Source organism: Bubalus kerabau, chromosome 4, assembly GCF_029407905.1.
Source record: "Bubalus kerabau isolate K-KA32 ecotype Philippines breed swamp buffalo chromosome 4, PCC_UOA_SB_1v2, whole genome shotgun sequence".
Classification (NCBI taxonomy): domain Eukaryota; kingdom Metazoa; phylum Chordata; class Mammalia; order Artiodactyla; family Bovidae; genus Bubalus; species Bubalus kerabau.
Genome location: NC_073627.1, coordinates 25,794,623 through 25,814,637, shown reverse-complemented (window position 1 = coordinate 25,814,637; position 20,015 = coordinate 25,794,623). Strand labels below are relative to the sequence as shown.

At 51.0% G+C, this 20,015-nt stretch overlaps 1 protein-coding gene across 2 annotated transcripts; it reads left to right on the top strand.

Annotated features, from left to right (window-relative positions):
- The first annotated feature begins 2,244 nt into the window (after positions 1-2,244).
- Positions 2,245-11,740, top strand: COPZ2 (COPI coat complex subunit zeta 2). 2 transcript variants are annotated; one of them, XR_008712965.1, is made up of 10 exons: positions 2,245-2,372; positions 3,025-3,099; positions 4,715-4,796; positions 5,490-5,581; positions 6,029-6,084; positions 6,781-6,858; positions 8,808-8,859; positions 9,463-9,501; positions 10,140-10,255; positions 11,415-11,740. XR_008712965.1 is itself a non-coding variant. In XM_055576078.1 (9 exons), the coding sequence occupies exons 1-9, from the start codon at positions 2,262-2,264 to the stop codon at positions 11,460-11,462; spliced, it is 633 nt and encodes a 210-aa protein (XP_055432053.1). In that variant the 5' UTR covers positions 2,245-2,261; the 3' UTR covers positions 11,463-11,740. The 2 variants fall into 2 exon arrangements, 1 of the variants encoding a protein (XP_055432053.1); XM_055576078.1 differs by lacking the exon at positions 10,140-10,255.
- The last annotated feature ends 8,275 nt before the right edge of the window (positions 11,741-20,015 follow it).

The following is a 20,015-nucleotide window of genomic DNA, read 5'->3' as shown; positions in this document are numbered from 1 at the left end:
ATTCAGGACTAATTTCCTTTAGGATGGACTGGTTGGATCTCCTTGCTGTCGAAGGGACTCTCAATAGTCTTCTCCAACACCACAGTTCAAACGCATCAATTCTTCAGCGCTCAGCTTTCTTTATAGTCCAACTCTCACATCCATACATGACCACTGGAAAACCCATAGCCTTGACTAGACAGACCTTTGTCAGCAAAGTAGTGTTTCTGCTCTTCAATATGCTATCTAGGTTGGTCATAGCTTTTCTTCCAAGAAGCAAGCTTCTTCTAATTTCATGGCTGCAGTCACCATCTGCAGTGATTTTGGAGCTCAAGAAAATAGTCTGTCACTGTTTCCATTGTTTCCCCATCTATATGAAGGGATGGGACCAGATGCCATGATCTTAGTTTTCTGAATGTTGAGTTTTAAGCCACCTTTTCCCTCTCCTCTTTCACTTTCATCAAGACGCTCTTTAGTTCTTTTTTGCTTTCTGCCATAAGTGGTAGTGTTATCTGCATATCTGAGGTTATTGATACTTCTCCTGGCAATTTTGATTCCAGCTTGTGCTTCATCCAGTCCAGCATTTCTCATGATGTACTCTGCATATAAGTTAAATAAGCAGGGTGACAATATATAGCCTTAACGTACTCCTTTCCCAATTTGGAACTAGTCTGTTGTTCCATGTCCAGTTCTAACTGTTGCTTCCCGACCTGCATACAGATTTCTCAAGAGATAGGTCAGGTGGTCTGGTATTCCCATCTCCTTAAGAATTTTCCACAGTTCGTTGTGATCCACACAGTCAAAGGCTTTGGCATAATCAATAAAGCAGAGTATATATTTTCTGGAACTCTTGCTTTTTCGATGATCCTACAGATGTTGGCAATTTGATCTCTGGTTCCTTTGCTTTTTCTAAATCCAGCTTGAACATCTGGAATTTCACGGTTCACATACTGTTGAAGCCTGACTTGGAAAATTTTGACTATAGTGATGGGTGACTATATAGACTGGAGTGGGGTGCCATTGAAGTACTGTTAATTTCCCACTAGCCTTGAGGATTCTGAAGCTAAAGTCCTCTAGTATACTTAATGGGTTTCCCTAGTGGCTTAGGCAGAGAAGGCAATGGCGACCCACTCCAGTACTCTCGCCTGGAGACTCCCATGGACAGAGAAGCCTGGTAGGCTGCAGTCCATGGGGTCGCTAGGAGTCGGGCACGACTGAGCGATTTCACTTTCACTTGTCACTTTCATGCATTGAAGAAGGAAATGGCAACCCACTCCAGTATTCTTGCCTGGAGAATCCCAGGGACAGAGCAGCCTAGTGGGCTGTCATCTATGGGGTCGCACAGAGTTGGACACGACTGAAGCGACTTAGCAGCAGCAGCAGCAGCAGCAGCAGCAGTGGCTCAGGGATAAAGAATCTGCTTCCGATGCAGGAGACAAGAGTTCAATCCCTGGGTTGGGAAGATCTTGGAGAAGGAAATGACAACCCACTTCTGTATTCTTGCCTGCAAAACTTGATGGACAGAGGAGCATGGGGGTCTACAGTCTTTGGGTTTGAAGGAGTCGGACACGACATAGTGATTAAACCACCTAGTATACCTAGGCCAAAGGAACCAAAGCATGGCAAAGCCTGATGCCATTCACAGGTGGAACATTTGAACTGCTGGGTATCTTGTCTCATTTCAGATTGTGTCCGTGTCTGCAGAGGTGTCCGGGCGCCCTGACCCCCTTCCCCAAGTGGCGGGAGAGGCATGGGAGAAACTCTACTGCATAGAGGGGTCTCTCTAGAGCTGTCCTCATCTGCTCCCGCTGCTAGGACCTGTCTCTGAAGTCCAAAGAATGACCTGATGTGTTTGTGCCAACGGTACCTACCAGGAGTCCAGAGACAAACTGGACTTTGCCTGTGTTTTCTGACGGCCTCAGGGCAGCCTGTGGACGTCGGTGCAAACCAAACCCACAAGCCAGAGAGAAGGCAGGAGAGGGAAAGGGGGCCGGTCTTGGGAGAAACTGAGGATGCCAGGAGCTCTGGGCTTTGAGGGGCCGAGGAGGGCGAGGGGAAGGAGAGCCAGGGGGAGGAGAGCTGGGGTGTGAGCGCAGGGCGGAGAGGGCGGGAACAGAGAGGAGGGAGGGCGAGGAGGGAAGGGCCTCGGGGAAAGGAAAGACACGCGCGGAGGGGCTGAGAGGGGCGGGCGCGAGGCCGGCGGCCGCCGGGGAGGAGCGGCGGCGGCCCGGGGGGCGCGGGGCGGGGCGGGGCGGCGCTGTCAGCGCGAGGCAGCGAGCGGAATGCAGCGGCCAGAGGCCTGGCCACGTCCGCACCCGGGGGAGGGGGCCGCGGCCGCCCCGACTGGGGGCCCGGCGCCGCCCGCCCGAGCTGGGGAGCCCGCGGGGCTGCGGGTACGGAGCGGGCGGCGCCGGGGGCCGGGGGGCGCCAGCTCACGGGTCGGGCGCCGGGGAACTTGGTGCCGCCGGGACTGGCCTGGGAGGGGCGGCGCCCGCGCGGGCAGAAAAGTTCCTCCGCGCTGACTCGGGAGGAGGCCGGTGCGGCGTCCGCGTGGGCGAAGTTCTGGAGCAGTCGGAGCGGGCGGGGGACGGCTCGGCCGGGCTGGATTGCGTCTCTCCCGGAGGGCTAGGGAGCGCGGGGCCGCCCCGGCGGCGGGCTGACGTGTGTGCTTCTGGAGCCCGACGGGCCAGGGCGCCGGGGGCCGCTGGAGGAGCTCGGCGCCGCTGTCCCCCCGGCCCAGGTTCTGTGATACACTCCGACTCGGGCTCTGGAGCAGTCAGTGCATGACAGAACTTGGGCCCGGACGGACCTTCTGCACCCAATGGGCACAGCGCCCACCCGGGGCCTGCAGTGGGACATCTGCCTGGGAGGGGAGCGGGAACCCGAGTGGTCCATGTGGCATAGGGTTGGGCCGGAACCAGCTGTGGACTTTTGGGGCTGGGGTCGCTGGCCTGAGGATGGACTCCTGGGATCAGCAGATCCCGTAGAGCCAATGACACGGGTCTGCGCTGGCTTAGGGGCCAACAAAGCTCTCCCCCGTGTCAGTTGCAGGAACCTTCCCTCTACACTATCAAGGCCGTTTTCATCCTAGATAATGACGGACACCGCCTGCTGGCCAAGGTAACCTCCCACCCTCACCGGAGGGCCCCTGAAGACACTGTGCCACAGGCCCAAGTCCAGAAGTCCCCACCCAGCTGACTCACCTGGCAGGAGAGACCCCACTGTGGGCTCTGCAACACAGAGCAGCTCAGCTGAGATCCTTCCAAAGGTCATTCTGTCCATCCTCCTGCCTTGTCAGACTGCTGGCCCCCAAAGGGGGGAGGGGCTGTCTCTTCTGTTTCTACTCATGTTCCCCAGAATATCTTCTCACCGTCCTTTACACTGGCCTGGGACCCTGGATTCCTGGTCCCCCAATTCTGAACAAGTACCCTCTGCTTTGCTTTTACAGCTTGGTAAACACTAAGGATTTAGAACAAATAGGATTTTATAGCCCAGATTTTAATCCAACTCTTTCATAAATGAGGAAAAGGTAGTCTAGAAAAGCTAGAGTTGCCTGGAGTCACAGGTACTAATATCAGAGCGAGGGATCCAAACTCGGGTATTTTGACTTGAAGCTCAGGAGGATGATTTTATCTGCACCAACTATTCAGTTATCTGGTATATATGCTAGTGATCATGGCCAGGACAAACCAAACTAGAATGATCCAAAAATAAATATCTACCATCAACACAATTAACTGTAGTGGGGCTGTGACCACCTAAGCTAGCTATGAAATGCAATGCAGACTTTTTAGATTGTTTAGGCTGAAACTTTTTGTCTTCATGACATTGCAGTGAGCCTGTTGACCACAACAGTGGCTGGCAGGGAGACCACTAATTTGCCTGCAGATGGGGCACTAGGTGGCAAAATCTACATTCAGAAAATGGAAGCTGAGCTGACTGTCCCTTGCCCTAGCAGATGGTCAGAGGTAGCTCAGCAACCAAAGGTTCCAGGGCCTCCTCCCGGCAGATCACATCCATGTGCAAATGCAGGAACTGAGTCAGAGAGAGTGTCTTATCAAACCCAACAAAACAACATTGATTTCGTTAGGCAGTGTGTGCCAGGAACTCTCCCTTAGAGAGTTCATCTTTCCCATAGTTGTCATTCTTGTTTAGTTGCTAAGTCGTGTCAACTCTTGCGACTGTAGCCACCAGGCTCCTCTGTCCATGGGATTTCCCAAGCAAGAATACTGGAGTGGGTTGCCATTTCCTTCTCAGGGGATCTTCACCATAATCCTGTCTGAAGTCAGACCATCACTGGCATTGCATCCCAGCTCTGTCCCTTAAACTGTGAGGTGTCAGGGAAGTTACCCCATCCATATAATGTGGATAATAAAATAGCTGTTATGATATTATTGTGGTAAAGAGCCCCTGGCTCTGCCTTCTTTCCTGTAGACTCAGGTTAGTGTAGAAACAGTGTGGCCTAGTGACTGCCCCAGCCATCTGCTGAATGCACAAAGGCCTCCAAGAAATCAGGACAGGACTCCAAAAGCAGGCTTCAAAATTCCTCTACTTTTTATGACTCTCTTTGCTCAGAATTTGTGTTTAGGGGGAAACAGCAGACAGGCGTAGAGGGCAGTCAAAAGGAGAGGGGGCATGGCAGCAGGGTCCCACTTGGCCAGCACCCTGCCACCCATCCAGGGAGGAGCCAGATCCTGTGGAACGGCTGTCACTTTTTCCCTTCCTTTCCTCCTAGTATTATGACGACACATTCCCCTCCATGAAAGAGCAGATGGCCTTCGAGAAAAACGTCTTCAACAAGACCAGCCGAACTGACAGTAAGTGTCCTCCTCTTCCTTGCACAGAACTCTCAGATGCACACCGTCATCTCCGCCTGGACACAGCTGTCCCTGTCGGCCTCACATGCCCACAGGCCATTCACTTTTCTTCAGAGGTGCTTTTTCCTGCCTTTCCCAGCTGTTCCCTTTTGCCTTCTGATGAACCTTCACCCTCCTCCCCGTCACCAGCACACACACACCCACCCCCCACCGCCATCTGCTCCCACCTACCTGCTTCTGGCATGCCTGGACTCCTCTCAGTGGAAGAGGCCACCGCCAGCCTGGGGGGTCAGAGGCATTGCACATGTGGGTGAAAGGTCAGCCTTAAACCAGGTTTGTTGACTTCTCAGAGTGGGGCAGTCAGGTGCTAGGAATGAAGTAAAGGGTTGGAGCAGGGACGCAGAGTAGCCCAATGGTAGTATCCCTAGTGCAAGTCTTTCCAAGGGTTCTAGTCTTTGCAAGGATTCTTTTTTTGTTTGGCCACTGCTTGTGAGATCTTGGTTCCCAGACTGGGGATTGAATTCGGGCCCTTGGCAATGAAAGCACAGAGTCCTAACCACTGGACTGGACTGGAATTTCCTTTGCAAGTGTTCTTGGGAAGAAGAAGGAAATAGGGGGAGAGGTGCAGAGCTGGAGATGGGCAGAAGGGGCCAGGCAGAGGTGACCAGAACTGAGACCCCGTTTCTCTTCTAGGTGAGATTGCATTTTTCGGGGGCATGACCATTGTCTACAAGAGCAGCATTGATCTCTTCCTGTATGTGGTGGGCTCATCCTACGAGAACGAGGTGAATTCAGGAGGTTGGGGAGACAAGGAGGGTCTCTCTGTGGGGGAGTGGCTTGGAGTCTGGGTTAGAATCTGGGTGGCTCACCCTTGGTATCCCTGCTTCTAGACTCTGGGGAACTGGAAGCCTCCAGAATGGTTCTTTCTGGAACAATGCATATCCATGATACCCCTCCGATTCCTTGGGTACCAGAAGGAGTCCTCTGCCGGGAGCTTCTGTCTCTATTATACATCACTGGAGAAGGATGTATTCAGTGTCCTACAGCAGGCACTGCAGTGCTTCCCAGTTCGAACACGGGGAGGGACCTTCTCAGGTCAAGTTGCAGCCAGGCTCCAGCCTTGTCCTCCCTAGAGAGGGGCAGCTGTCCAACAGTCAGGTTCTGGGGTTTCCTCTGGCCTTCTCAACCTCAGTCTCTCTCGTTTTCCTCCTCCCATATCCACTCCTCACCAGCTGATGCTCATGTCTGTTCTCACCTGCCTGTTTGAGTCCCTGAACCACGTCCTAAGGTGAGTGAGGTCCTCTGTCCTCCAAGGCTCCCATCCCCCAGACCTTGGTACATCACAGGCAGGATGGTTCCCTGCTTTTTCCTTAAGTCTCCACAAGATGAAATCTGGAGCCAGAGCAACTTCCTGCAAGGCCCCTGCCCTTTATCTGATGAAACAATGGTATGGCCAGAAGATGAAGTCTGGAGAAGCTAAGTGATTTGCCTGAGGTTACAGGTTGTTTATATCAGAACCAAGATTCAAACTCAAGGTTTTTTGACTTGGTGCTCAGGGTGATTTTCCCTCCATTCCCATTCAGTGATCTGGTATCTAGTCCAGTGAACATGGCCTGGGTAAATCAAACTCGGATAACCAAAAATAAGTGTTCACAGTCGACATGTGTAACTACAATAACACTGTAGTACCTGAAGTGCTCTAGGGTGGAAATAGGATCAGTGCCCAAAGCAGCGGGGGCGGCGTGGGTAGAGTTGAGCATGAGGGGCTGAAGGAAGCAGACCTGTCCTCTGCTCAGGAATCCCTTGCCCAGGTGCCACCCTCACTCCCCTTGACATTCTCCTTCCCTGTGCTTGTTGGGGGACAGGGGCTGGAGGGTGGGGAATGAGGCAGTCTTTGGAGAGAGCAGGTCCACCTCACTAAGGCAAGGACCTGGCTCCTCCCGGCCATGCCACAGGGAGGTTCCAGAGCTGTGTCTTCTTTCAGGAAGAACGTGGAGAAGCGCTGGTTGCTGGAGAACATGGACGGAGCCTTCCTGGTGGTGGATGAGATTGTGGATGGCGGGTGAGGAATGGGAGAGGAAAAGGGACTGGTCAGGAACCCTCACAGTGGGAGGTGGTCTTGAGGGTCATCAGCTCGAGGTTGCACCGAGCACGTTGTTGGCTCTCTGGCCAGCTTCTCCCTCTCTTTCTCCAGCATATTCCCTGTGATCCCATCCCCCAACCCCACTCATGATGATGGAAGTTGACTTCAATGTTAGCCAAAGTCAAGCACACAAGAAAGTAATCTGATGTCAAACTATGGCTGACTGTTGACCAGGCAAGGTTTTGGGGGAATGGTTTGCTCTCCAATGCCCAGGAGAAGCAGGCAACACAGACACCCGCCCTTCCTGGAAAGACTTCATTCAGGCAGAGCCCTGCGGCAGCTACACCTCTTGCTCTTAGAGGTTCACTCCAGCATCAACTGCATGCATGACCTGGGCTAGTTGTTTATTTTCCTTCCTTTCCCTAGCTTTGAAATGGAGACAATAAGGAAACTGCCTCAAAGGATGTGGGATTAAATGAGGTGATGCAGGTGAAGTTCATAGTTCTCCTTCAGTAAATCTTATCTCCTCTTATTGGTATAAGATTATAGTCTTAGGAAGCTGGGAGCGCTTATGAGAGGTTGGTTAGTGAATTTCCAAGGGGGGATTGGGCAATATTCAGGGAGAAAAAGAAGTTCTGGCTCTGGGGCAAAGGATAATGGAAACGGATCACCTGTGAGACATCCACATGCCTGTGATTACCTGCATTTAATGGATGAGGAAACAGAGGCTCAGAGATTTAAGTGACTTGCCCAAGGTCACATGACTAGGGGATGGCAGGGCCAGGATCTAAAACTTGTGCATGTTTCCAGAGATTGTGCTCTTCCCGTGGCACTGACGCATATTGCTGGGGGACAGGGGCCCCAGAACATGGGGTGCTGTGGGATTCTTCCTGCCACCCCTCCCTCCTTTCCTCTTTGTCTGTTGACTGCCTGCTGCTGCTGTTGCAAGGCCTTGTGCTAATTGCTAGGACCCAACAGTGAGGGAAATAAGACCAGGTTTTGTGGAATATAAAAGTTGTATATAAAATTTGGTGTGGAACTTCTTCAAGAAACACAGTTACAAATATAAAATGAGGTGCAGGGCTTTCACAAGGGAGATTGTAAGTTTTATCAGCTTCCCATCTGTACTTTTAGAAGGCCCAGTTTTTGCCCCCCTTTCCCTCCAGTGCAAACAGGGAAGCATTCGTGGAAGCAACATTTGGTCCTGAACCTTGGCCTGGAATGGTCGCTGTAAAGGACCTCTCGTGAGGGACTTCAGGCTACAAGTGCCCCTGTGATGAGCCTGGGAGAAGGTCTCTCACTTCCTCTGCCCTATAGGAGGCTCACTGGGTGAGGAGGAGCAGTCACTCAGTTCCTGTGGACCCTTTCTCACCCACAGTGACCAACTCTTCCCCCCTGCACACCCCCCAGGGCATCATCAAAGAGTGCCAACTAGCCGAGAAATGCCTCCATAATTGGGTCTGTCGAAAGGGAAGTTAAAAAAAAAAAAGGGAAGGTAGATTCTGATTTTGCGGTTCCTTTTCTTTCATGTATAGCACAACCCCATGGCAGAAAATAATAGTGAAACCAGATAGGGACCCCAGGGGGCTTCTCTTCCTTCACTGCTTCTGAATCCAACTTTTCATCCCAGAGGTGAAGTGAACTTTCTAGAGCTCTCACTTTTTGAGCCCCTGCTTTTGACAACCTGATCGATCTACACTGGACTACCCTGGCCTGATCTCTCACATGTTTGCCCAGTGATGACAAAGTATGTCAGAATCAGGGCTCCATGGTGAGGGAGAGTTCTGGCTTGAGGAATATGGGCAGGCCAAGTACCTTGGAGGGGGGATGTTGCACGATATGGCAGGGAAGCGAAGGGCTTAGCAGGGAGCGGAGTCCAAGGAAAGCATGGGGCTGATTTTCCTCCTCATTTCTCTCTCACTTTGTAGCGTGATTCTGGAGAGTGACCCCCAGCAAGTGATCCAGAAAGTGAATTTTAGGGTAAGAGTCATCCTGCATCCCCCCCCTTACTCCCATCTCCTCCAGGCTCCCCTTCCCATCCTCTGTCCTTCCTGTCTTCCCTATGTCTGGGCAAAGGGAACCCAAGCTCCTCTAGCAGAAGCAGCCACTGGGTTGATGCATTTCTGGAGGGGAGCAGCAGTTTGGAGGGATGTCAGCCAGTAAAGAGATCTCTGTCCTCTTCCCTTGGCCAATTACAAATACCTCACCATCCTCCCTGGTGGGAAGTACAGACTGAGGAAATAAATAAATCCTCACAGAGACACCTGGTGGCTGCCTTGCCTTGAACTTGGCCTTGGAGGGGAAGAGATGGAATCTCCCCACCCAGTTTGGCTTCTCATGTCTGGATGAAACCTTTCCTGTCATTTTTAATCCCCCACACTCTCCACCCACCATGTCCCAGAGACATCCCTGAGGATGCTGGTTTCCAAGGGCTCTAGAACTTCCCCTAAGTGATACACATGCAGTTCTGGATCCCCTGATCACAGCATCCGCTCACACCCACAAGCTCCTTTCTCTCACCTGTCTTTCGTCACCAGCTACCCTTGCCTTGGCCTGACCACCTTGATTCTGCTTCCCCCATAGGCGGATGACAGCAGCTTGACGGAACACAGTGTGGCCCAGGTAGGCCCTCTCCATCTACCTTGGCCAGAGATGGGCTAGAGGGAGGAGAACAGAACATCCCAGGGGAACCCAGTGGGGCTCTCCAGGCAGAGAAGTCAGGGATGCAGGAGGGAAGGGATGACTGTGTCAGGCCACCTCTTGGAGTCAGTCCACTGCAGGCTGCCAGGGTCTGCATGGCAATGTGGAGCTTGGGTATTAATAAATGATGATGCCTTCCCAGCAGTTCACCTTATCTCCTAGCTGGGTGTAGTTGGGTCAAAGCCCAGGAGGAGCTTCCCACGCTGGAGATGGCTGGGTCACTTGTTCCCCAATCAGTGTGGGGGCTCAGGCCTCTGGAAAGGATCCCAAATAGGAGTCTTCTTCTAACCCCTCACCCCTGCTCTTTAGGGTCCACACTGAGGTTGTTAAGGGACACTTAAATCCACCGTGGGATCTCATTCTCACCGCTGGCACAACCAGTTTGGGCTGCACCTTGTCCCTGAGTGTGGAAAAGTCCATGCCCGCCAGTCCCCTGCATGGTCCTATCTGATGGTGCATGTGGGACAGGGCTGAGGTTTCCAAATCTACGGCCTGACTGGTTTCCTGGCTGCTCAAACTTCCTACTTGTCAGGCTTGACCTCCATTCTGTCTGCCCACAGGTCTCTCTGCCCAGACTAATCCTGCTTTTATGGAGCTTCCTGCCCTGGCACTAACTACCTCATGCTGTAGTGGCCAATGCTGAGATGGGCCCATGCCATTCCGTGTAGGGCTCCAGGTGTGGTGCCCTTTGCTGTACCTGCCCTTCATGCTCACGCGGCCTCTCCCTTCCCAGTTCTCCTTGCCTCCTTCTACCCTGATGAGATGAATGCAGCCACATGGCAACTTTCAGGGCTAAAGAGGTTAAGGGGCAATGAGCAGAGCAGATAAGAACAGGGGCACTGGTGTGAGTCATCCAAAGGATGTATCTGCCTTACCACCTACAAGCTGGGTGGCCTAGGGCAAGTTATTCTACCTCTCTGGGCTTCAAATAATCACAGGACACTCCTTATAGAGTTATTATGAAAATTAGATAAGCTAAAGCATGGAAAGCTCTTGGCATACATCCTGTTTTCCATGGGGGAAAGAATGAAGACATAGCACTTTTAATGGAATTCTTGCACCAAGGGATGTGCAGGTAGTGAATGGGAGATGAAATAAGGAGAAAGGTAGATCTTTACTGAGAACTGCAGGAGAACTCCAGGTCCAGGCTGTCCCTGAGAGAGGAGGGGGAGTGGGGAGGAAGAAGGGACATACAGTGTGGGAGTGAGGCTGGATGGCTGGAGGGACAATCTAGGGACATAGGTGGGGTTCGCACTGTGTTTGCATGGCGTGTGCACAGTTGCATGGATCTGTGTAAATGTGGGGCTGAGGTGGTTTCGCAGCAGGATATGAAAGTGAACACATCTGAGTGCAGGTGGCCTTCAGCAGAGCCTGCCCAGGAGCCCTTTGCCAGCTGTGCCACATCAGCAGCAGCTTGGGGTGGGGTGTTGAGGACTTACTGCCAGCCAAAGCTAGAGCTAGGGGTTTGCTGAGGTGTCTGGGTACAGGAAGTGTCAGGCCTGGGCCCGCCTCTGCCTGGACGTGGCACTGCGGGTGGAAGCTTGCATGGCATGGTGTGGGGAGACAAGGCTGCTGCCACACCCAGGGCTGTAGATGCTGGAACCAGAGGGCAGGCTGGGCCAGCTCCCATCTGGGCTGGTTGCTGGCCGAAGCCAGTTTGGGCGGCTCTTTCCGTCTTGATGGCCCAGCCCCCTTAAAGCAGGCAGAGATGAGCTGCTGCCACCTAGTGACTGGGGGTTGCCAGGACATGTATCCCCCCACCCGCCACTGCACTCTTAATGTACTTGAATTCCACCCAGTAATTCTCTCAACCTTCCACACCCCGCCCTCCCCAGGTTCTTCAGTCTGCCAAGGAACAAATTAAATGGTCGTTACTGAAATGAAGGCTGTGCATTCAAGGCTCCTGCCCCCAGACCATTCCCCCAATCCTAGCAAAAGCACAGAGACCCCAGGGAACACTAGAAACCCATGCCCTCCCAGAACTGACTCCCGAGGTCTCCAGCCAGGGACTTGAAATGCAGAGATTTGGCTTCAATACTGAGTCACCCCTTCTCCCTCCCCTGGCCTGCCCTTTGGGCATTTAGAACTAGCTGAGTTGCCTTAACTCACACCTTAGGCATCCCTGGCCCCAGAGCCCAAATAAACCTGCTTTTGTCTCCTGCCAATGGTCTCGTTCTCTTTTGGCCTGGGAAGTGTGTGTGTGTGTGTTCTGATAAGGGCTTCTGCACTCTGCGGCATCTTCCGGATGCCCAGTACTAGGTGTATCTTTGTGGTTGTATGATTGGGGAGGAAGTGGGTGAAGGGAAAGGAGACGATTTAACTTAAGTGAGGCGGTGCGTCACTGACACTGGGGCCCTGTACGTGGTGTGGAGGTCTAGGTATGATTGTGACAGGGTGAAAGAGTCACGATGGGAGAAATGGTGCACTTGGGAAGAAAAGAGCAAAAGATACTACACACGTGGTGGCCGCACTGGGATTCTTCAACTCACTTTTTCCATTTTCAGTCTCCAGAAGGGAAGGGCGTAAAGGTTTCCTCTGGACAAACTGAGGAACAGCACGCCTGTTTTTCTTGGCTTGCCCGGGAAGTTGCCGCGGAAATCCAATGCTGGCATATACCCTGGGTACTAGAGCGCTGCAAGCCTGGCTAGGCCCAGACACTAGGGGTGAGGAGACACCGACCCAGCTTCCACCTTGCATTTGTGTCCAGAGCACCTAGTGCGCCCGAGGGTGAGAAGAATTGCAGGTACAGGAGAGGGATCCTATAGGCAGATGAGAAAGATGGAGTGACTTTCGGGGGTCACGACTCCTCTCTCCTTGTTCCAGAACCTCTCCCTTTTCCCTTTTCTGCGTGGCATACAGAAGTCCCAGAGAGTGTCGATAACTTTCGGCCCGGGATCGCTAGTTTCCCCAGATCCAGAGCCAACTGCAGATGCAAGTTCACGCCCCGCCTTGGCTCCTCCCCTAGGCGCCCACCGCCGCGGGGAGCCGGGTCCGGGTCCGACGACTTTATCCACGATCCTATAGCACCACCTGGAGGAAAAGGTGGGGAACGCGCTCCCTCCGAGTCCCGCGCCCCGTACTAACTCCGCCCCCAGGGTGGGACAGACCCCTGCTCCGGCGAGTTAATCGCTAGCCTCCAAATTTAGCGGCAGGGCGTTGCCCTAGCAACCAGCGGGCGGGACCCGCCCTGCGAGCTCCGAGGCAGGCACTGCTCATGAATTTCCGCCTGCCGCTGCTGAAAATGATAGACCCTGGGTGTTAGTAGAAGCAGTCCCTGCGTGTCGGCAAGTCCTACATTATAAAAAAACTCTATACAATGGGTATTTGTAAATGGGCCTGCCTACTTTTGTAATTAGAGAAAATAATACAGTTATATAAACAAACAGATTATAAACACTTTGTACACAACCATTCCAATAAATAATGCAACCCTGAAAAAGAAAAAAAAAAAAGTGCAGTTAAGTGCTGTAGAGTTCAGGGGCCAGTGTGGCGACGGGAAATGAGAGATTTTCCAGAAATACTTTGGCTAATGTTCGGCTTCATCCGGTGTCCGGCTCCATCCACCGCCTCTAAATGACCGCAAGAACCGGAGGGGCAAATTCGCTTCCTAGTAACCCTTCGCGCCCAGCTGGGTCCTGCAATTTCAATTGTGCAGGGACTGGAATGGGAAGCCCCGGCACTTCACACAAACTGGCTCACCGAATACTATGCGGTGCTTGCCCATTTTACTGACAGGCACACCGAGGCTCTGAAAGATTAAAGTGTTTACGACAGTTTCCGCAGAGCCGGGACCGCTGGAAAGAGGCGGCTTTCCCACGCTCCCAATCCTAGGGTCGTCCGACCCCCTCGCCCACACAGGGACTACACTGGGTTAGGAGGAATGAGTAGAGGGGTCGTGGTAATGCGGAGAGGCAACCAGAAAGGTGTCCTTGCCCTTTATGGCCAAAGGACTCTGGGGAGGGGGGCTGCAGCGAAGCAGCCGACCCACGCCCGCGGCGGGGAGGGGACAGCTCAGACGGTTGCGCAGAACCTCGGTTGGTGGGAGGGGATACGGGAGGTCCGGGGAGCGCCGGCAGAATGGGGGTCCGGGACTCCAAGTTTGCAGGCCTGGCTCTCCCGGGGCTGAAGCGGACAGGCCTACTGCACCCCCAGCCCCTTCTCGGCGCCCGCAGCCTCGCGGAGCCGCCAGATCGCCTTTGTCTGGGAGTTCTCTCCGCTGGCCCTGCCTCTCCCGCTCTCCCGTGTGAGCGCGGTCTGAGGCGCGCAGCACGCGAGGGTCGGGGCGCCGTCTGCTCTCAACCCCTGGGCTCCTTTCTGCCCTCGTGGGCTACCCCGCGGGTCTCGAGTATCTCTGGGTAAGGGGCTTCAGGGCGCCCCCATTTCCTCCTGTGAATTGGCACCGAGGACGTCAGTAACCCAGCCGGAGGGCGCACACTGAAACACTGGCCCGGGGCTCAGATGTAGGGGGGACGCTATCCACACCTAGACCGAGCTATGGACACAGAGGTAGTACCGCCAGGCCCTTGGACCCCTCTTTATACTACACTGAGCCGGCGGTCCCCAGCTTTCCGGCCATTGGCTGGCAGGAAGGCTGAGCTGGTCTGATTGGCCCGTATCCAGACAGTGATGGATGGCTCCCGCCTGACTGGACCTCGGCCGGGTGGGTGTCTGCTTCGTGGCTCAGTTTGGCAAAGGCGGGACCAGACAGGCCTGGGAGTGTGTTGGTGGATGAGCTGGAGATCGCGTTAAAGGATCAAACTTTCTGTGCTCAATCTCCCTTTAAACTCTACAGAGAAAAAAAAAAAAATCTTACCCCTGATTTCTCATAGATACTCTGTAATTCCGGAACCTGATGTAGGCAAAATTGAATCATTTATCCAAAGCATTTTGGGCACAACCCTACGGACCTCACTTTCACTCCATGGGCCTCCATCATTTAACGATATTCGCGCATTCCTTTCGTTCAGTCAAATATTTGAGTGTTTGCCAGGAGCCAGGCAGTAGGGAAAGAAGGGGAGGAAGACTGATAAGCAAGTGATTGGGCCCAGAGGTGGCAGTGGGGTGGGGTGGAGGATTGAAAGGAGAAAAGGGATGACAGATATTTCAAGGTAGAAATACCTTTTGCAATCAAATTGTGTTCTTTATTTTGATCTGAATGGTGTTAAAAATTCAGTTTGTGCTTAAGACTTGTTCTTTCCTGTAGGTAAGTCATACTTCATGACAAAAGAAAAATTAATCAAATGGCTGCCATACTGTACCCTGTCATCAACATTTGTATGGTCCTCATCTGTTTCCTAATCTCTTCCTCATCTCTATCAACTAAAACTGGAAAATATCTTCCATGAGGATCCACAGAAATGAGAGTTATTGTGAAACATGTGTGGACCTCATATTGTACATACAGACCAGTGGGCTATCCCTCAGAACAGGCTCTTCAGTAAGAAAAGCAGTATTAACACAAATAATAATAATAAAAGTAAAATAACATTTCTTTTGAAATAAGTCATTTCAATAGACATTTACTAATTGGCTGTTTCGGTTCATCTTGAAAGCAATTAGAAACGTTGACACAAGAGACTATGTTTTGTAGTATTTGGCAGAAAGAAGTTGGAGAAAGAGACACCGTAAAGGGAGAAATAGTGTAAGCAAAGCAAAGCGGAAGAGAATCTGTCTAGGGAACTGCGGGTAGGCACATGTAGCTGAAATGGAGGATGCAAATCTCTGTGGGGAGGCCTGGATATGTTCAGACTTGAAACTCCTCACTAAACAGGTTGTGACGGGATCAAGGGCAGCGTTGAATGGCATGCTAACTAATTACTGCCATTTACTGAGTTGACTAATCTGTGCTCCTTAGAAATCCTACTGTCTTCAAAACAGGCTTACCAAGTAGATGCTGTTAGATTTATTTTTACAACTGAGGGCCCAGGATTTGGGATAGTTTGCCTCAGGGCACAGGTGAGATTTAAACCCAGGCTGGTCTGACTGACTCCATTGCCCACTGTTCTTGGACCACAGAGTCTGGTTTGTATTCTGAAGGTAATGCTGCTGCTAAGTCGCTTCAGTCGTGTCCAACTCTGTGTGACCCCATGGACTGCAGCCCACCAGGCTTCTCTGTCCATGGGATTTTCCGGGCAACAGTACTGGAGTGGGGTGCCATTGCCTTCTCCCCGAAGGTGATGGGGAGCCATTAAAGACTTTGAAGCAGTTAAGTGATACCAGCTCAGTATTTTAAGCAAAGAACTCTGCCAGCAATATGGAATGCTTATCGAAAAGGGAAATAAGAATTTAGGGTCAGCATAAGACCCACAGAAGGCAGTCATTTCATTATGGTCCCTTTCCATTCTTTATCTAAACAGTGCCATCCAGCTGGATTGCACATCTTGTCACCCAACAGGTTGCAAAAATCAAGTCCACTCAGAATTTGAAGAGTTAGTGCTTTTGAATTAATTTAGATAATTGCAGGCAATCATTCCACAAAAGGGCTTCCAAAAGGACCGTTTTGTTAGGGAAAATGATTGAACATTTCTGTTCTGAATGGTGTATTAAAAAAGTAATAAACTGGACTTCCCTGGTGGTCCAGTGGTTAAAAATCTGCCTGCCAACACAGAGGACACGGGTTCGATCCCTGGTCTGAGAAGATTTCCCCCATACCGCAGGGCAACTAAGCTCATGTGCCACAACAACTGAGCCCACGTGCTCTAGAGCCGGTGCTCCACAATAGGAGAAGCTGCTGCAGTGAGAAGCCTGGGCACCACACGTAGACAGCAGCCCCTGCTCTCTGCAACTAGAGAAAGCCCACGCAGCAACCAAGACCCAGCACAGCCAAAATAAAATAAATAAATAATAAAAAATGTAAAGTAATAAACCAGTTATTACCAGTGGGAAGAGGAAAAGGGGGAGGAGTAAAATAGGGGCAGATGATTAATAGGTACAAATTACTAGGTATGAAATAAATAAGCCACAAAGATATATTGTACAGCACAGGGAATACAGCCAATGTTTTATCATAAGTATAAATGGAGTATAATCTTTCAAAGTTGTGAATCACTATGTTGTACACCTGAAACTTCTGTAACATTACACATCACCTATGCCTCAATAAAAAGTTTAAAAATAATAAATCCACTCTATAGCTTATGTATTTGGTGCACCCTTATCACCCTCACCTACATCCACTCTAAAAATAGACATACATCAAATGAAAGAAAAAGAAATGGCGCGAGAGATCTGATTCCTTTTGACCAGGCCCACAATTTCTCTTTATCCCAACATCTGACTTTTTAATTAAACTTTTTATTTTGTATTGGAGCATAGTCGATTAACCAGGATGTGAGGGTTTCAGATGAGCAGAAAAGGGACTCAGCCATACATACACATGTGTCCATTCTCACCCAAACTCCCTCCCATCCAGGCTTCCACAAAACATTGAGCGGAGTTCCCTGTACTACACAGTAGGTCCTTGATGGTTATTGATTTTAAATGTAGCAGTGTCAGTCTGTACCTGTCCATCCCAAACTCCCTAACTATCCCTTCCCCTCATCCTTCTCTCTGGCAACCTTTTAAGTTCATTCTCGAAGTCTGTGAGACTGTTTCTGTTTTGTAAATAAGTTCATTTGCATCAAGTCTTTTTAGATTCCATATATAACGTCATGTCATATGATGCTTCTGCTTCTTTGTCCAGACACCTGATTTTTAAGGCTTTGAAAATACACATCTTATTCTCCTGGGTGCAATGAGCCCTCATCCAGAGAAACCTGAGGATAGAAGAAAACCCTGAAAGTCATGGGGGCAATGTCCCTGCTTCCGGGCAAAAGCTTCTTAGTGATTGACAGGGATTCCTGGGGTGGGTATGTTGGGGAGATATGGGGACATACGTGGAGACATGGGTTCACTGACAGAATGATTGAAAGAGACCGGCCTCAGCTGCTCTGAGTCTCGATGGATTAGGGATCATCCCTATCCCTCCAGCTTCCCTGGTGGATCAGCTGGTAAAGAATCTGCTTGCAATGCAGGAGACCCAGTTCGATCCCTGGGTTGGGAAGATCCCCTGGAGAAAGGAATGGCAACCCATTCCAGGATTCTTTCCTGAAAAATTCCATGGACAGAGAAGCCTGGTAGGCTACAATGCATGGGTAGCAAAGAGTCAGACACCTAACACACTACCCCTCCAGAGGATCCAGCCATGTGTTCAGAAAGTTAGAGGGCTTCTGGTACAGTATCTCCTGAGAAATGGCTCAGAAAGGGCAGAAATCAGAACTTGGTTTTGGGGAAGCGGATGAGATTTTTTAAAACGTTGAAAACCAAAAAATAGCTCTGTGTTCTCTGAATGACTGCAAGTAGAATGGACTCACAGGTCTGTCCAGAAGATGGCGCCATAAGACCAGCTCCACATCCTTCCTTCCTGGCCGCGGGGGATCAAGATGAGGCCTTTGGAAAGGCCGGCAGGAACCAGATCTAGCTGAGCTCTGTAGTCCATTCCTAGAGACGCCCTCGACCACAGAGCAGAACCTGGCCCCTGTCGGTGGGGTGGGCGGACCTTGAAGGGCAGAGGGGGTGAGAGACCCTAGGAACTAGAGGCAGTTATGCTGAGAAAACAGGGCCCCTGATAAATACAGTGTCTACAAAACCAGACCTCTCTTCCAACACCCCAGATTTGACTCCATTCAGCTGGAAGTTGAGGGAGGGGGCTGAAGGGCTCGGACACTGAAGAAAGCCTAAACTTGGAGATAGGAAAAGGAAGTTGGGTGATTCTAGGAGAAGAAATGAACAGCTGAGGAAAGTGAAGCTCAAAGGATGATTTAGTCAATGTCACAGAACTAAGAAGTCACAGAGCTGGGTCAGCAGTAAGGGTTCCTTGAAACCCTGCTTACCTCCCCTTATCCCTGTGCTCTCTGCAGAGCCTCAAAATCTAACATTTATACACAGAGTTCCCCCAATAAGGAGTGCCTTCCTGGGCAATTAAAACAAAATAAAACAAGGCTTCTGGATTCAAAACCCCAATAGACTTTTCCTTTGCTCATTTTCAACCAGATTTATTGAGATATAATTTACACACACTGAAATTCACAAATTTTAAGTCTACATATCAGTGAGTATTGACACCTGTTTGTAGGTAGGTTATACAGATTCTAAGTGCAATAACTCCAACTCCAGGAGTAAAAATAAATACCTCCGATAGTGGTTTTATTTTTACTTCTTAAATTTTTCGGCTGTGCCGTGGGGCATGTAGGATTTTAGTTCCCTTACCAGAGATCGAACCCACGCACCCTGCATTGGCAATTTGGAGTCATAATCATTGGACCACCAGAGAAATCTCCAATAGTGGTTTGGGGTTTTTTTAATAATGAAATTAATAAATGAATGTCATCAACTTTGTTTCCTTTCAAAGAAAGGAGGGAGAATTTATATACAAAATAGCTCCTTGTACAGGTTTCTTTAAATAAGACTCAAGTAAATAACTCACACTTGTCAGGTTCTGTAAAAGAATTCTGTTTTCTTCACATATGTAATTTATTTTGCCATCCCAACCTCTGTGAGGTAGGCAGGTGGGTCAGCCCTGCTTGACAGGTGGGGAAACTGAAGCCACTCTCTGGGTCCTGGGAGCAGAAGCAGAGAGGTCGGAAAGCTGTGGGCTTTACTTTCAATAAAGTTCTCTCTTCTGTGAGAGCTCTGCCCTGGCCCCAGTGGGGCCTTCCTGTTTGCTCCCCAGTGAACCCAGAATGTTTGCTGGAGCCAGCAAGATGGGGCATTGGGACCGACAAAATGGCCGGGATCGGGCTACTGGGTGTGTGGGTGGAGGAAGGAGATGGAGAACAGACACACCTCCCCAGATTCCAGGAGAAGCTTTGGGGGCAACACTGAAGTGAATCAGAGAAGGTAAGAGCCCTGGAAAGCCTTGCAGAACAGAGCCATCAGCCCCCACCCTCCCCCCAGTGAGGATTAGGATGTAGGGCATCTTCCTGTATGCCACAAGGATGAAACACAAGTGTTTAGGAAGGCTGTAGAAGCATGCCAGGATGCTAGTCCAGGCACACGATGAGTATCTAGGACCTGAGAGTAATACTACTCCATCCTGAAAAAATGAAAGGAAAAACGTGTAGGTCTCTAGCTTTGAACACCTTTTTCCTCGGGGTGCATTTGGAGTCTCCTTTAAGTTCTAGCCAAATAAATTCAGAGAAGCCTAGGTGTTGCTGGTGGGAAAGAGACAAAGAGGGCCTAGGAAGGCAAGAAGGAAGTAGCAGGGGAGACACAGGGGCCTGAGGCTGAGAGACAGCCCAAGACTTGGTAAGGCTCTTGTCGGCCCTGCCTCCTGTGTGCACAAGCACCCCCTCCAAGAATGGGCCCTCCAGAGGATGCTTAGCTTAAAGCTGAGACCCTGGGCAGCAGCAGGGAAGGGGGATTTGGGGTGTCCCAGCGCAGATCAGCTCAAGGGAGTC

What these genes read in the sequence shown, in the direction of transcription:
- COPZ2 (XM_055576078.1), top strand. Translation starts at nt 2,262, where the DNA reads ATGCAGCGGCCAGAGGCCTGGCCACGTCCGCACCCGGGGGAGGGGGCC. An exon ending in GACACCGCCTGCTGGCCAAG is followed by an intron (nt 3,100 to 4,714) that starts GTAACCTCCCAC and finishes CTTTCCTCCTAG; the next exon opens with TATTATGACGACACATTCCC. An exon ending in GATGAGATTGTGGATGGCGG is followed by an intron (nt 6,859 to 8,807) that starts GTGAGGAATGGG and finishes CTCACTTTGTAG; the next exon opens with CGTGATTCTGGAGAGTGACC.